Source organism: Phocoena phocoena, chromosome 5 (genome assembly GCF_963924675.1).
Source record: "Phocoena phocoena chromosome 5, mPhoPho1.1, whole genome shotgun sequence".
NCBI classification, from domain to species: domain Eukaryota; kingdom Metazoa; phylum Chordata; class Mammalia; order Artiodactyla; family Phocoenidae; genus Phocoena; species Phocoena phocoena.
In genome coordinates, this window is record NC_089223.1 from 106185115 (window position 1) to 106201464 (window position 16350).

The window sequence follows — 16350 nt, forward strand, 5'->3', positions numbered from 1 at the left end:
AACAAAACACACACAAAAAAATCAAGATTTCAAAAAACTAAAAACAGGGCTTCCCTGGTGGCGCATTGGTTGGGAGTCCGCCTGCCGATGCAGGGGACATGGGTTCGTGCCCTGGTCCAGGAAGATCCCACATGCCGTGGAGTGGCTAGGCCCGTGAGCCATGGCCACTGAGCCTGCGCTCCGCAGCAGGAGAGGCCACAACAGTGAGAGGCCCGCGTACCGCAAAAACAACAACAACAACAAAAAAACCCCAAAAAACAATCTTCCTATTAACACTTTAACTGTGTTAAATATCTCTCCTTTTGCCCTTTCTCCGTGACAAAAGAATAGTCAGAGAAAAGGGAATTTCCTCCAGGTTAAGATATATTCTCTTTCCCCTAACTTCTCTTTTGTTAACTCTAGGACTCTCAATAGTGATAGAAGTGTTCCCTAGAGGATGTTTGGAAATACATGTAGAGACATTTTTCAGAAATAACGTGTAGGTGTTTTATTGTCACAATGATTAGGGGATTATTATAGACAATCAGTGGCTGGGGGCCAGGGATGCTCAGTATTTGCCACATACTGGACATTCTCAACCCACAAGGAACTGTCCCCCACCCCATGCGACTTATGAATGTCTCATAAAACTAATCACACTATATATATGAATCAATATTACTTTTGCATTACTAGTATTGAAGCTTTTACAAGAAGTTATACAAAAATACCCCAGTAATTATAGGAGAGGGTCATAATGGAGAGGGAAGCTAAATAGAATAAAGATATTATATCAAAATTATTGAATTATTAAATAATTAACTCACCTTATATAGCAGCACATTTAACAAACACTAAAGTACCCTCCACTCAGATTTAACAAACATTAACTAACATTTTGTCACAAATGCTTTGAAAAACTTTTAAAGCAAAATAGTACATTATAGATTCCAATATAATGGAAAGCCCCTTTCTACCATTCCTCAATTCTAATTCTCTCTTCTTTAAATATTATGTTTTGTACTTCCTATAACTTCTGTAAGAATTCCTTCCTAGATAGAAATTATAAATCTGACATTCCATATGTATGTCTTCTAGGCAAGCTAGGACTTATTTTTATGTATGGTGTGAGGTTGGCTTTGATTCCCACCTCCCTCCATATAGTTACGCAATTGCATCAGGGCCATTTATTGAATAATCTTTTCAAATTGACTTATAGAGCCATTTCTGTCATATACCAAATTCCATACCTGGATGGGTTTATTTTGTGCTTTCTGTTTTACTAGTTTATATTAATATCACTGCATTAGTTTTCTTCTGGTTAATATTTGCCTCATATTTTTAAAATCTCCTTTTTGACCAATATCCTTAAATTTTTACATTTGTCTCTTATAAACAGCATATAGATGGATTTTTAAAAATATCTAATAATTTCCTTTATTAGGTAATCTACTTAGCTTACCCTTTTTCTGTGTTTTCTCTATGTTTTTAAAGGGGTGGATGACTTTCCTTTGTTCCACACTCCCCCATTCCATTTAAAAGTTATACATTTTCTTTCTATTCTTTTAGTGAGTACCATTCAAATTTTAATAGGCATTCCTGTACTTCTACATTTCTTGTGAGCAGAGATGCCAACTGCCCTTTGTTCTGCAGTATAGTCTCAACAATGTTTGTACAAAAATAGCCTTGGTAAACAGAGATAGAGTTTCTTTTTGCAGCAACAGACAGGTTTTCTTATAGCCTCAGAAGAAAAAGATAGCCTCTCTCTCTCTCTCTTTCTCTCTCCAGAGTAAAGGGAAGATATGTTTAATATCCATTAAAAAAAAAAAAATCAAGTTCCCTAAACTCGGAGTTCCTTTCCTATAACACAATCCACTGCATTATGCAGGTATCATTTGGACCCTCTGTGTCGTCTCTATGGGATTTGGAAGCAAGGGAAATCAAGACAAATACACTAATGATCATGCTGCTTGCTGTGCTGTGAGTGAAGAAGTCCTTTGTCTCTGACACAGGAGTCTTGGATTTTCTGCCAATATCCATGAAACAGTAACAGGCTCATTTATTAGCTTTTGAGTAGGGTAAAATCAAATCCCAGATCTGAAAGGATGCCTGACTTGATGTCTAAATATAAAGAGCATATTTACTTTCTCCTCAAATGATACAAAATCATTAGAACACTTTTAAGTTGAAATCCCACTGACTCTTACCTTTCATGTTATTGTTACCTAGAATTTTACTTCCATCATGCTATTAACCTTTTCCAAATTGATTTTATGTATAAATATTTAATAGTCACTGTTTAATTAGACTGCAAACTTGTGAGGATTAGAGGAGTGCTTAAAGAGGGTTAGAGCAGTGCTTAGTGCACAGTAAGCGCTTAATATATGTCCACATTATTTTTTAACGATGTTTTTTGCTTGCCTCTTCTCATATACCATACACTTTCAGAGTTTAATTTTTCTGATTAAGCAAAGATAAGTTATTTTTCCATATGTGATTTTTTAATACTATGTTCATGAATATGTCTAAGGATTTTATCAGACTATCTTTATAATTCCATACATATTTTTCTACATAAATGATTCTTCTCAATCTAAAACTCTGACTAAAGCAGTGTAGTTTTCTGTTTAGTCACTGAGCACAATTAGGTGCTTTCAAGGGAATGTTTTAAAAAGAATTATCCTTTTTTTAAGTCTATATCACAGTATTTTTTCCCTCAGAAACCTAAAACAATTACCAACTCGGCAATCAGTTCCTTTATAATTTCTTCAACTCTAGCCATAAGATTTAATCTAGTATTGTCTTATGCCATATCTCACACTTATAATGTGAAGCAGGAAAGGTAGGGTTATGTAAAAATGAATACTTAATATGATAATATATATACTGGTTAAATTTTTACAAAGTTTTCTATCTCTATACATAATTATAGGGTTTGATCTTATTTTATTTGTTTTATAATATGTATATATATTTTCTGGAGCCCTCATTGAGCAAGCCATGTACTCAGATGAAAGGTATTTCTCCATAGGCCTAGAAGCAAATACCACTGTATATATGAAGGATGGCTACTTTAGGCCTGACAATGACATCACAGAATTACAGTGCAACACACAGAGCAATGAACTAGAATTAGTACACCTATGTTTTAGTCTCTGTTCTCCCACTGGAAGATGAACCAGACTAGGGGCAGAGGGCTGTCAAATGACATAAGTTAAAGTTTTATGTTCTGAGACTATTTAGTTTTGTTACCTTCTCAAACAATAAATTTTTTATCTACTAATGCTGAAATTACTTGCTTCATACACCTTACAGATTTGTCTTGAGAATCAAATGAAATGTTTGTGAAAGTATTTTTAAACTTCAAAGCACCCTGCAAGTATTTATACTGTAAGTGTTACTGTTAACACTTTAAATGCATTAGTATAGTGTTAATATAAACATTTTTCACCCCTAGTCTTACCATCAACATATGGGTTTCTGGATATAAGCCTTAAGAGGAAAGGTATGATCAGGAAACAAAGAAAGTTAAGATAGAATAAGGAGATTGCTATCTCAAAAAGGTTCTTTTTTGTTTTATTTTGTTTTACAAAGTCCCGTGATACTGTACTCCAACTGTCTTTTAAAAGAGGTTTGAGTCCATGTCACATACTACATGTGAGTAATAGGCTAAGCTATACCTTGGCTAACCTTTGATAGTCAACTCTGACTTTTGGTTTGATAAGGAACCCAAGAAGCTAATGAAGTAAGCCAAAATCTGGCAAAGTTTCCAAGGTAATGTATCAAGTAAAACACAGAAGCAGCTACTTAAGAATTTACTAAGTTCAAATTTCCTACTTCTTCAAAAACAGGCCTGAATATCAAAAAATCCAAGTGAAAACTGCTAACATCACAGTTTAATACAACACTCACACTACTGGGTTTTTAAAAATAATTTGATAGTATCAAGAAAAATAAGATACTTCCCCTTTACTTAAAGTGAGAATATGGAAGGTAACCACACAAACTTTATAACAAAAGACTATAATTAGTAGCAGGAACTTGTTTAGATACATGGACTTCTTAGGACAACAAAACTTTAAAAACAGTACTTTGTTGTGCTGCCGATTTCTGCTTTATTTTTTTTTTTTTTTACCTCATTTCTATTAATGCAACAAGTACTTACATCTGGAATAAATCCAATTTCATTGAGATGATTGCTTAGCTCTGGATCATGGAATGCAATCATCTGAGAGAATACAGTCAGATACTCTGAAATGACAATAAAGTTTAAGACAATCATTTTTTTTTTACATAGTACTTCAAATAAAGACATTAAATCCACATAAATTAGTTTTATTTACATTTTGAATGAGATTTGGTTTCTCCATGAAGAGAACATACTTTATTAATTTTCTGTTTTGTTACTACTTCAAACATGGTTGATTATTAAACAAAGCTTTTCATTAAAAGCTATGCCACAACTTATTTTCTACCTTCAGAGCTGTCACTTCATTTCCTAAATCACAAATTATTCACATGATGAATGATTTTTTCCTATTAAATTCAACAAAATCATTTTGTCTAGTGATATTAAATCTGTCTTGCATTTATTAATTGTTCAGAAAGTGTAACAGAAACTTAAATAAAGAACACAGTCACAAATAGAATAATTACACCTCAAATTTGTTTACATATACAGATATATGCACTTGTTCCAGTAAAGTGAAGACCCAGGATAGATCCTAAGGCCCAGGGAACTTCTGGGTTTAATTAATTTTTCTTTAACTTCTTTTTTTCTCCTTCCAATTAGCAATGGTATATTTATAGTCCTAATTTACCTAGAAGCCAGAGGTATGCAGCATCAACAATCATAAGCATTCAACTTTATGTTGATGAAAGCATATAGTTATTAACTTTAAAAAGCACACTTCATTTTAAACTAGAAAATCATGCCTCAGGCAACTGTCCACAGCTATGCTCCAGTTTATTAAATATCTTTCTTATCTGAGCCTGATAAAAGATAATTACTATGTAGGATTACATGGCTAATTAAGGATCTACTGAAGAAACCTAATCCATCATGAAAACATTTTCCTTGTATTCTGCCAAACACTTATGGTGGGATTTATATATGTGTTATAACTGCATACATATATATGTACACACACACATACACATATAAATACACACAAATATATATGTGTATATATATATAAAATACACACATAAATATGTGTATACACTTATTTTGTATATTATTGTATACCATATATGTAAATACAAATTATAAGGCTGACAAAAGTTTTGGTTGCTCAGGATAAGCTCTGGAATGAGATACAGTATGGTTTGTTACATTCAGAAAAATTTCTTTAAGGGAGAGATATGACAGAACTGATGATATCAGCATTATGTCAAATTTCAAGTTATTTCAAAAATGAATTTAAAAGTTCCTTAGAGCAAATAAAAAAAAACTGAAATGCATATGTCCTTTGATTTATAAACCAACCTGAGAGGATTTAAGAGGAGCTACAGAAAAACAGACTGGTTAGTCAAAATAAAACAAAAGATCCCATGGATATTACTGCTGACTCTTTTAAAATATTCATAAAATACTCTAATTGTGATTTATAATAATGAAGATTTGCATCTAGAGCTATAATAACCCCCAAAACAGTATTTTCTAACTGATAGGTGACCTATGTAAGGGTAAATGTTATTCTTAAAAAAAAACCAAGGTATTTATGAAATTTCCTCTTAAACTTCAAGTGAGGTTTAATGTTGTACTTTTGCACACAATCATGTCTTATATAAATTTCTGTTTTACTGAAACTTTATACTTTTTAATTTTTTGCAATGAGATATAAAATGAAAATAGTCTTTTTCCCTTCTAATCCCACCATATTAAAAATTCTTATTCTGCTCCTATAGAATAGCTTTTTTTAATTTATCATATACTTTTAAATGACAATTCTCAAAGAATTCAGTGTAAGGATTTTATACGACACTATCATATTTCTGTGCAGCTGTTTATAAATAAGATATCTATTCGTTTTCAAAAAATTTTTCATAAAAGAGATACAGAGATGACATTTTATTAAGTCCCACACATGGATATCCTTATTTTTTCCTTTTCGACCAGTCTTTCTGCTTTCATTCTCTTAGCAGGGGTAAGGAGAAGATGAAGGATAATGGGCAACAGATTTAAAGCAAAAGGTGTCCTCTGCTCACAAACCAAAAATGGCATTCTCAATTCTTTAACTATTTGTAATTTTCCATCAGGCTGCTAGTTTATTCTGAAGATGGAACTATAGATAAATATGCAGAGAGTCATAAATCTCTTGTCAACTAAAATGTGCCCAAACTAAATCATTTGGTGACATTAGACTCACGGCACTCAAAACAAGTCAAAGTTATTTTACTGCAAATGAACCCAAATTAGATTATTTTCCATTATGAAGTTTGCCAGCTATAAAATTTGGCTTACTGTCTAAAGCCACAAGAATAAGCACCAACCTTTATGTCTAAATGGGAAGAGGGCGTTTCAAAAGAAGAGAAAGGAAAGAGAAAGGTAATTTTTAGGGCTATATTTGTGACTCATTTTATGTTTTGCTCACATACCCTGCTCTAGTAAAAAAAAATTCTACAAGCAGCTTACTTAATAGATCTTGGAATATTTCTAGTAATGGTAGAATATTTTCTGTCTCAGGAAATATCTCCTTAGTCACATGATGCAAGACATTTTTGAAAATGCTCAATGTATTTCCTACTACCTTTCAATATCCTATCATTAAAGTCATCCATGACAAAGATGTGCATTAAACTGGAAATATGCAATGTACTGTTTTTCCAAATACATAACGCTTAGAGTGAAGTTGCATACTCTCCTTCTCTCTTTGCTACTGTTGGATGAGAAAGGAGATTTACATTTTATTCCCATTTGACAACTGGACTTCAGACTTTGATGCCTGTCTTCCTTTCTCCCCCTAAAAGACTTATTGAATGTCTATGTGTAGTGGGACCATACATCCTAGTTTACCTGGAAGAGTCCCAGTTGCCAACGGTAGACTCAGTGTCTGGTGCATTTAGTGCCCCCTCAACCCTCAAAAATATCACTAGTTAGTTATATATTCATCCTAGCTATGTGTGGCACTACATTAAATGCTAGGGACATTACAGTGAAGAAGATAGTTCCCTTGCCTTCAAAGGATTTATAAACATATACAAGTAAATAAAAAATTGGAGAAATTTTCCCAATTTTATTTCCCAAGTTTATATGGTACGTTCCTCTATCTTTCCCTTTCTGACTTCCACATCTTCTAATGGTTCAAGTGTAACTATGCCTTGGTTTTATAAACAGTGTAACAATATGCTGAATGTTGCGGTGAAATTCCAGTGGCCGTTTTGGTGAACACACACATAGTACAGTGACTTCAAACAACAGTTTAAATGTTTTATAGGCCAGTTTTCTGGGTTGTTTCTTTCTTAAGTGCAAGATGACATTAAGGTATAGTTGGATTTTCCATGAAGGATTAGTTTCCATCCTTAATAACTAAGTGGCTGCCTCTCCTCACCAGCCTGAACCTGCCTTTTTTTCTCTTCAATACCTTAAAGTATGTTTGTCTTGCAAGTTATAACCCTGTTTTCCAATATCACTGAAACTCTAATCAATCTATCCCTTTCAAATCCCTCCATTTTCTTCAATCCAACTGGCACTCTAAAGTTCTGAATCTAAGAGTAATTTTAATAATCATAGATAATCTTAGGGGAACAACCCTGAATTGTTTAATCAGTATATTATTTTTTAAAGTTCCTATGTGTTGGTACTTTATCAACTCGATGGTAAATTTGCCGGGGACAATTTGATAGTGCCAAAAATGATTATGAATATTCATTTCAGCAGAAGTAATTAAATTTATTATCTTCTTAAAAATGTCTGCAGGTAATAAGATAATAGAACCATGATTAAAAAACAAAACAGAACAGGACATCTTGACTAAATAGATAATTTTTCTCTCTTCTATAGAGGCAAAGCATTGAGTCTTATAAGCATATAAATACTCTATTTTATGAAAAACTTTAAAATAAAGAAGTTTAAAGTTCTATTAGAGTATAATTATAAAAACACATTTTGGGACTTCCCTGGTGGTGCAGTGGTTAAGAATCCACCTGCCAATGCAGGGGATATGGGTTCGAGCCCTGGTCCAGGAAGATCCCACATGCCGCGGAGCAACTAATCCCATGTACCACAACTAGTGAGCCTGCACTCTAGAGCCTGTGAGCCACAACTACTGAGCCCGCATGCCACAACTACTGAAGCCCAAGCACCTAGAGCCCGTGCTCTGCAACAAGAGAAGCCACCGCAATGAGAAGCCCGCACACCGCATCAAAGATAGCCCCTGCTTGCCTCAACTAGAGAAAGCCTGCGGGCAGCAACAAAGACCAACACACCCAAAAACAAATAATAAATAAATTTGTAAAAAATAAAAACATATAAAAACACATGTTTTCAAAGAAGATTTAATGTTGCTATTGAATATAGAAACTTTTCATCTCAGTAGAGACAATTAAACGACTAAATGAATATGCAGTATTACAATTAGCTGTTGAATTGATTGGTTTCATATGACATAGGAGTTTTCCAAAACTATGGGAAACAAAGTATGTATGTGATATTTATGCTAATCAAAATCAATGTTATTTTGAAGTTTAAAGCTTAAAACACCATAAAACACAGGGGGACGGGAGGACAATCAAAGAGGGAAACCAAGAAAATGAAAACTGAGTATTTCTAATTCCAAGCCTAAAATACACATTTTGAAGAATAAATCATTGCTCTTCCATAAACTTTGGCAACCCATAATCACTGTACTGTTTCAGCTCATTCTTCAGCTCTCCATCCCTCTTTCTCTGGCTCCATGGACCAGATTTGACTACTGGCTGTTTTATCAATCCATTTTGCACTTTTTTTTACCTCAGTTCTTTTCCTTGTCCTCTGTCTTCAGAATGTCTTTCTCCCTTTCACCAAGCAAATTCCTACTCAAATTTCAAGTTCGTCAATAAGTATTCTGTCTCTTATGAAACCTTTCCAGACATGCCGTTCCTTTCCTTTTCCACCAAAAACAAAGTTAAAAAATCAAAATAACCTCACCCCACTTCTTCCTCTGTGCTAATATAGTAATATGTATACTTATTTCATTGACTTATAATTAGTTATTTTCACATTTATTTCCTATATTTGGCTATGAAATCCCTTGGAAAAAGACTGAATATTAAAGTACATTACTGGTTAATCAATCAAACTAAATACGAGTCTTTTTGGCCTGTCTGACCAATCTCTCCAAATTTGTGCTGTGTACACTGTGGTTTCTCTTGTATTTCCATATATGAAACAGATATGGTCTTGCTTATTTGTATAATAAGCCTTTTCAAAGTGTATTAAAGAAGTTCATAGTTAAAAAGTATGAAAACTCATCTTTTTCAACATATATCTAGTTGAAATATGAAACAATTTGTGGAGAAATGAAACTTTTTAGAGGTTAAAAATAGGAATCTCTATAGAACCAATATAGAAGTTAATGTAATGGAAGCTATCTAATATGGCCCTGTAAGAGCTGGCCATCTAGTGAGGCACCATCCAGCCATCTCATAAATAACATAACCAACTCATTTTATAAGTCCTATTTTAACTGTTTTTCTGAGAATTCTCCAAATATCTTCGTCTTTCTTAAAGCACAGGAATCTAGCTAAGCACTATGCTTGTAGAGGCCTGACAAATTTAGAAAAAGATTATTTCCAGGCTTTCATGTATGAAAGTTCAGTTAACACTACAGGTTCCAAAGGAAAAAAAAAAAAGCGAAGACCATTTTATTTATTGTGATCTATATTAAAGGCAATGATTCCATGAGACAAAAAGGGTGCATATATTTTTCCTTTTAAATGTATCTTTTATACATTAGAACTGTGGCTATGTATCATATAGCATGCTATTACTCTTTATTTCAAAGTAATTTAAGGTGAGACATAGAAAGTGGATTCTGGTAAGATATGCTTAGGAGGTTTTGCTCAAATGTTTTATTATAGTCAAAATTGTTTGAAAAGCACATTTAATACATTACAGGCATTTCACTGTAAACATGATCCTTGTAAAAGTTTTATGGAATATTTTATAATGTGGTATATATTATAAATAAACACTATAAACTGTATTATTGAGAAAAATACAAATAAGCTCTATGGCATTTTTTTAAAAAAACAAACTTGAGTTAAAAATTTTGACTGTTCTTTCTATAAAAATTGAAGAATACATTTAATAAAAAGATAACAGTATTATTCCAAAAATTATCTTGCTAAAAATGTCTTTTTTATGTATTATGAGTCTTAAAATTTCTAGTGACATTTCATTGACTCCATACATTTAACCTACAAACTAAAGATACTAACTCTGAATCACAGCAACTGGGAAGAGAATTTGATTTATTCAACTCTTATGGAGAAAATAAAAGTGCTGTTTAATCCCTTTTTTAAAAATTTTAAAATTTTATTTTATTTTTTTATGCAGCAGGTTCTTATTAGTCATCAATTTTACACACATCAATGTATACATGTCAATCCCAATCGCCCAAGTCATCACACCACCCCCACCCCCACCCCCATGGCTTTCAACCCTTGCTGTCCGTACGTTTGTTCTCTACATCTGTGTCTCAATTTCTGCCCTGCAAACCGGTTCATCTGTACCATTTTTCTACGTTCCACATACAAGTGTTAATATACGATATTGGCTTTTCTCTTTCTGACTTACTTCACTCTGTGAGACAGTTGCTAGATCCATCCATGTCTCAACAAATGACTCAATTTCGTTCCTTTTAACGGCTGAGTAATATTCCATTGTATATATGTACCACCTCTTCTTTATCCATTCGTCTGTTGATGGGCATTTAGGTTGCTTCCATGACCTGGCTTTGTAAATAGTGCTGCACTGAACGTTGGGGTGCATATGTCTATTTGAATTATGGCTTTCTCTGGGTATATGCTCAGTAGTGGGATTGCTGGATCATATGGTAATTCTACTTTTAGTTTTTTAAGGAACCTCCATGCTGTTCTCCATAGTGGCTGTATCAATTTACATTCCCACCAACAGTGCAAGAGGGTTCCCTTTTCTCCAGACCCTCTCCAGCATTGGTTGTTTGTAGATTTTCTGATGATGCCCATTCCCACCGGTGTGAGGTGATACCTTGTTGTAGTTTTGATTTGCATTTCTCTAATAATTAGGGATGTTGAGCAGCTTTTCATGTACTTCTTGGATCTCTGTATGTCTTCTTTACAGAAACGCCTATTTAGGTCTTCTGCCCATTTTTGGATTGGGCTGTTTGTTTTTTTAATATTGAGCTGCATGAGCTGTTTATATATTTTGGAGATTAATCCTTTGTCCATTGATTCGTTGGCAAATATTTTCTCCCATTCTGTGGGTTGTCTTTTCATCTTGTTTATTGGTTTCCTTTGCTGTGCAAAAGCTTTGAAGTTTCATTAGGTCTCATTTGTTTATTTTTGTTTTTATTTCCATTACTCTAGGAGGTGGATCAAAAAAGATCTTGCTGTGATTTATGTCAAAGAGTGTTCTTCCTATGTTTTCATGTAAGAGTTTTATAGTGTCCAGGCTTACATTTAGGTCTCGAATCCATTTTGAGTTTATTTTTGTGTATGGTGTTAGGGAGTGTTCTAATTTCATTCTTTTACATGTCATTGTCCAGTTTGCCCAGCACCTCTTATTGAAGAGACAGTCTTTTCTCCATTGTATACCTTTGCCTCCTTTCTCATAGATTAGTTGACCATAGGTGTGTGGGTTTATCTCTGGGCTTTCTATCTTGTTCCATTGATCTATGTTTCTGTTTTTGTGCCAGTACCATATTGCCTTCATTACTGTAGCTTTGTAGTATAGTCTGAGGTCAGGGAGTCTGATTCCGCCAGCTCTGTTTTTTTCCCTCAAGACTGATTTGGCTATTCGGGGTCTTTTGTGTCTCCATACAAATTTTAAGACTTTTTGTTCTAGTTCCGTAAAAAATGCCACTGGTAATTTGATAGGGATTGCATTGAATCTGTAGATTGCTTTGGGTAGTGTAGTCATTTTCACAATATTGATTCTTCCAATCCAAGAACACGGTATATCTCTCCATCTGTTGGTATCATCTTTAATTTCTTTCATCAGTGTCTTATAGTTTTCTGCATACAGGTCTTTGGCCTCCTTAGGTAGGTTTATTCCTAGGTATTTTGTTCTTTTTGTTGCAATGGTAAATGGGAGTGTTTCCTTAATTCCTCATTCAGATATTTCATCATTAGTGTATAGGAATGCAAGGGATTTCTGTGCATTAATTTTGTATCCTGCAACTTTACCAAATTCATTGATTAGCTCTAGGAGTTTTCTGGTGGCATCTTTAGGATTCTCTATGTATAGTATATGTCATCTGCAAACAGTGACAGTTTTACTTCTTCTTTTCCAATTTGGATTCCTTTTATTTCTTTTTCTTCTCTGGTTGCTGTGGCTAGGACTTCCAAAACTATGTTGAATAATAGTGGTGAGAGTGGACATCCTTGTCTTGTTCCTGACCTTAGAGGAAATGGTTTCAGTTTTTCACCATTGGGAATGATGTTTGCTGTGGGTTTGTCACATATGGCCTTTATTATGTTGAGGTAGGGTCCCTCTATGCCCACTTTCTGGAGAGTTTTTATGATAAATCGGTGTTGAATTCTGTCAAAAGCTTTCTCTGCATCTACTGAGATGATCATATGGTTTTAATACTTCAATTTGTTAATATGGTGTATCACATTGATTGATTTGCATATAGTGAAGAATCCTTGCACCCCTGGGATAAGTCTCACTTGAGTGTATGATCCTTTTAATGTGCTGTTGGATTCTGTTTGCTAGTATTTTGCTGAGAACTTTTGCACCTATATTCATCTGTGATATTGGTCTCTAACTTTCTTTTCTTTGTAGTATCTTTGTGTGATTTTGGTATCAGGGTGATGGTGGCCTCATAGAATGAGTTTGAGAGTGTTCCTTCCTCTGCAATTTTTTGGAAGACTTTGAGAAGGATGGGTGTTAACTCTTCTCTAAATGTTTGATAGAATTCACCTGTGAAGCCATCTGGTCCTGGACTTTTGTTTGTTGGAAGATTTTCAATCACAGTTTCAATTTCAATACTTGTGATTGGTCTGTTCATATTACCTATTTCTTCCTGATTCAGTCTTAGAAGATTATACCTTTCTAAGAATTTGTCCATTTCTTCTAGGTTGTCCATTTTATTGGCATAGAGTTGCTTGTAGTAGTCTCTTAGGATGCGTTGTCTTTCTGGGGTGTCTGTTGTAACTTCTCCTTTTTCATTTCTAATGTTATTGATTTGAGTCGTCTCCCTCTTTTTCTTGATGAGTCTGCTAATGGTTTATCAAGTTTGTTTATCTTCTCGAAGAACCAGCTTTTAGTTTTATTGATCTTTGGCACTGTTTGCCTTGTTTCTATTTCATTTATTTCTGCTCTGATCTTTATGGTTTCTTTCCTTCTGCTAACTTTGGGTTTTGTTTGTTCTTCTTTCTCTAGTTCCTTTAGGTGCAAGGTTAGATTGTTTATTTGAGATTTTTCTTGTTTCTTGAGGTAGGCTTGTACAGCTATAAACATCCCTCTTAAAACTGCTTTTGCTGCATCCCATAGGTTTTGGATAGTCGTGTTTTCATTGTCATTTGTCTCTAGGTATTTTCTGATTTTCTCTTTGATTTCTTCAGTGATCTCTTGGTTATTTAGTAACGTGTTGTTTAGCCTCCATGTGTTTGTGTTTTTTACATTTTTTTCCCTGTAATTCATTTCTAATCTCATAGTGTTGTAGTCAGAAAAGGTGCTTGGTATGATTTCAATTTTATTAAATTTACTGAGGCTTGATCTGTGACCCAAGATGTGATCTATCCTGGAGAATGTTCCATGTGCACTTGAGAAGAAAGTATAATCTGCTGCTTTTGGATGGAATGTCCTATAAATATCAATTAAATCTATGTGGTCAATTGTGTCATTTAAAAATTGTGTTTCCTTATTACTTTCTGTCTGCATAATCTGTCCATTGGTGTAAGTGAGGTGTTAAAGCCCCCCACTATTATTGTGTTACTGTCAATTTCCTGTTTTACAGCTGTTAGCATTTGCCTATGTATTGAGGTGCTCCTATGTTGGGTGCATATATATTTATAATTGTTATATCTTCTTCTTTGATTGATCCCTTGATCATTATGTAGTGTCCTTCCTTATGTCTTGTAACAGTCTTCATTTCAAAGTCTATTTTATCTATTACAAGTAAGGCTACTCCCCACTTCTTTTGATTTCCTTTTGCATGGAATATCTTTTTCCATCCCTTCACTTTCACCTGTATGTGTCCCTAGGTCTGAAGTGGGTCTCTTGTAGACAGCATATAGATGGGTCTTGTTTTTGTATCCATTCAGTGAGCCTGTGTCTTTTGGTTGGAGCGTTTAATCCATTCATGTTTAAGGTAATTATCGATATGTATGTTCCTATGACAATTTTCTTAATTGTTTTGTTTTTGTTTTTGTAGGTCCTTTTCTTCTCTTGTGTTTCCCACTTAGAGGAGTTTCTTTAGTATTTGTTGTAGAGCTGGTTTGGTGGTGCTGAAATCTCTTAGCTTTTGCTTGTCTGTAAAGCTTTTGATTTCTCCATCAAAGCTGAATGAGATCCTTGCAGGGTAGAGTAATCTGGTTGTAGGTTCTTCCCTTTCATCACTTTTAAGTATATCATGCCACTCCCTTCTGGCTGGTAGAGTTTCTGCTGAGAAATCAGCTGTTAACCTTATGGGAGTTCGCTTGTATGTTATTTGTCATTTTTCCCTTGCTGCTTTCAATAATTTTTCTTTTGCTTTAATTTTTGCTAATTTGATTACTATGTGTCTCATTATGTTTCTGTTTGGGTTTATCCTGTATGGGACTCTGTGCTTCCTGGACTTGGGTGGCTATCTCCTTTCCCATGTTAGGGAAGTTTTTGACTCTAATCGCTTCAAATATTTTCTCGGGTCCTTTCTCTCTCTCTTTTCCTTCTGGGACCCGTATAATGCGAATGCTGTTGCGTTTAATGTTGTTCCAGAGGTCTCTTAGGCTGTCTTTATTTCTTTTCATTCTTTTTTCTTCATTCTGTTCCACAGCAGTGAATTCCACCGTTCTGTCTTCCAGGTCACTTATCTGCTCTTCTGCCTCAGTTATTCTGCTATTGATTCCTTGTAGTGTAGTCTTCATTTCAGTTATTGTTTTGTTCATCTGTTTGTTTGTTCTTTAATTCTTCTAGGTTTTTGTTAAACATTTCTTGCATCTTCTCAATCTTTGCCTCCATTCTTTTTCCGAGGTCCTGGATCATCTTCACTATCATTATTCTGAATTCTTTTTCTGGAAGGTTGCCTATCTCCACTTCATTTAGTTGTTTTTCTGGGGTTTGTTCTTGTTCCTTCATCTGGTACATAGCCCTCTGCCTTTTCATCTTGTCTATTTTTCTATGAATGTGGTTTTTGTTCCACAGGCTGCAGGATTGTAGTTCTTCTTGCCTCTGCTATCTGCCCTCTGGTGGATGAGGCTAAGAGGCTTGTGTAAGTTTCCTGATGGGAGGGACTGGTGGTGGGTAGAGCTGACTGCTGCTCTGGTGGGGAGAGCTCAGCAAAACTTTAATCTGCTTAACTGTTGATGGGTGGGGCTGGGTTCCCTCCTATTTGGTTGTTTGGCCTGAGGCAACCCAACACTGGAGCCTACCTGGGCTCTTTGGTGGGGCTAATGACAGACTCTGGGAGGGCTCATGCCAAGAAGTACTTCCCAGAACCTCTGCTGCCAGTCTCCTTGTCCCCAAGGTTAGCCACAGGCATACCCTGCCTCTGCAGGAGACCCTCCAACACTAGCAGGTAGGCCTGGCTCTGTCTCCCCTGGGGTCACTGATCACTCCCCGGGTCCCAATGCACACACTACTTTGTGTGTGCCCTCCAAGAGTGGAGTCTCTGTTTCCCCCAGTCCTGTCCAAGTCCTGCAGTCAAATCCCACTAGCCTTCAAAGTCTGATTCTCTAGGAATTTCTCCTCCCGTTGCCAGACCCCCAGGTTGGGAAGCCTGATGTGGGGCTCCGAACCTTCACTCCAGTGGGTGGACTTTTGTAGTATAAGTGTTCTCCAGCGTGTGAGTCACTCACCCAGCAGTTATGGGATTTGATTTTACTGCACCCCTCCTACCATCTCATTGTGGCTTCTCCTTTGTCTTTGGATGTGGGGTATCTTTTTTGGTGAGTTCCAGTGTCTTCCTGTTGATGACTGCCCAGCAGCTAGTTGTGATTCTGGTGTTCTCATAAGATGGAGTGAGAGCATGTCCTTCTACTCCA

General features: G+C 35.2%; 1 protein-coding gene across 4 annotated transcripts in view; it reads right to left on the minus strand.

Annotated features, from left to right (window-relative positions):
- The window catches only part of TBCK (TBC1 domain containing kinase), a 224696-nt gene that overhangs the window by 126126 nt on the left and 82220 nt on the right, over nucleotides 1-16350 (minus strand). For all 4 annotated transcript variants that reach the window (XM_065877597.1, XM_065877595.1, XM_065877596.1 and 1 more), the window contains one exon: nucleotides 4145-4230. In XM_065877597.1, the coding sequence (XP_065733669.1) occupies nucleotides 4145-4230 (86 nt within the window). The remainder of the gene's footprint in view (nucleotides 1-4144; nucleotides 4231-16350) is intronic.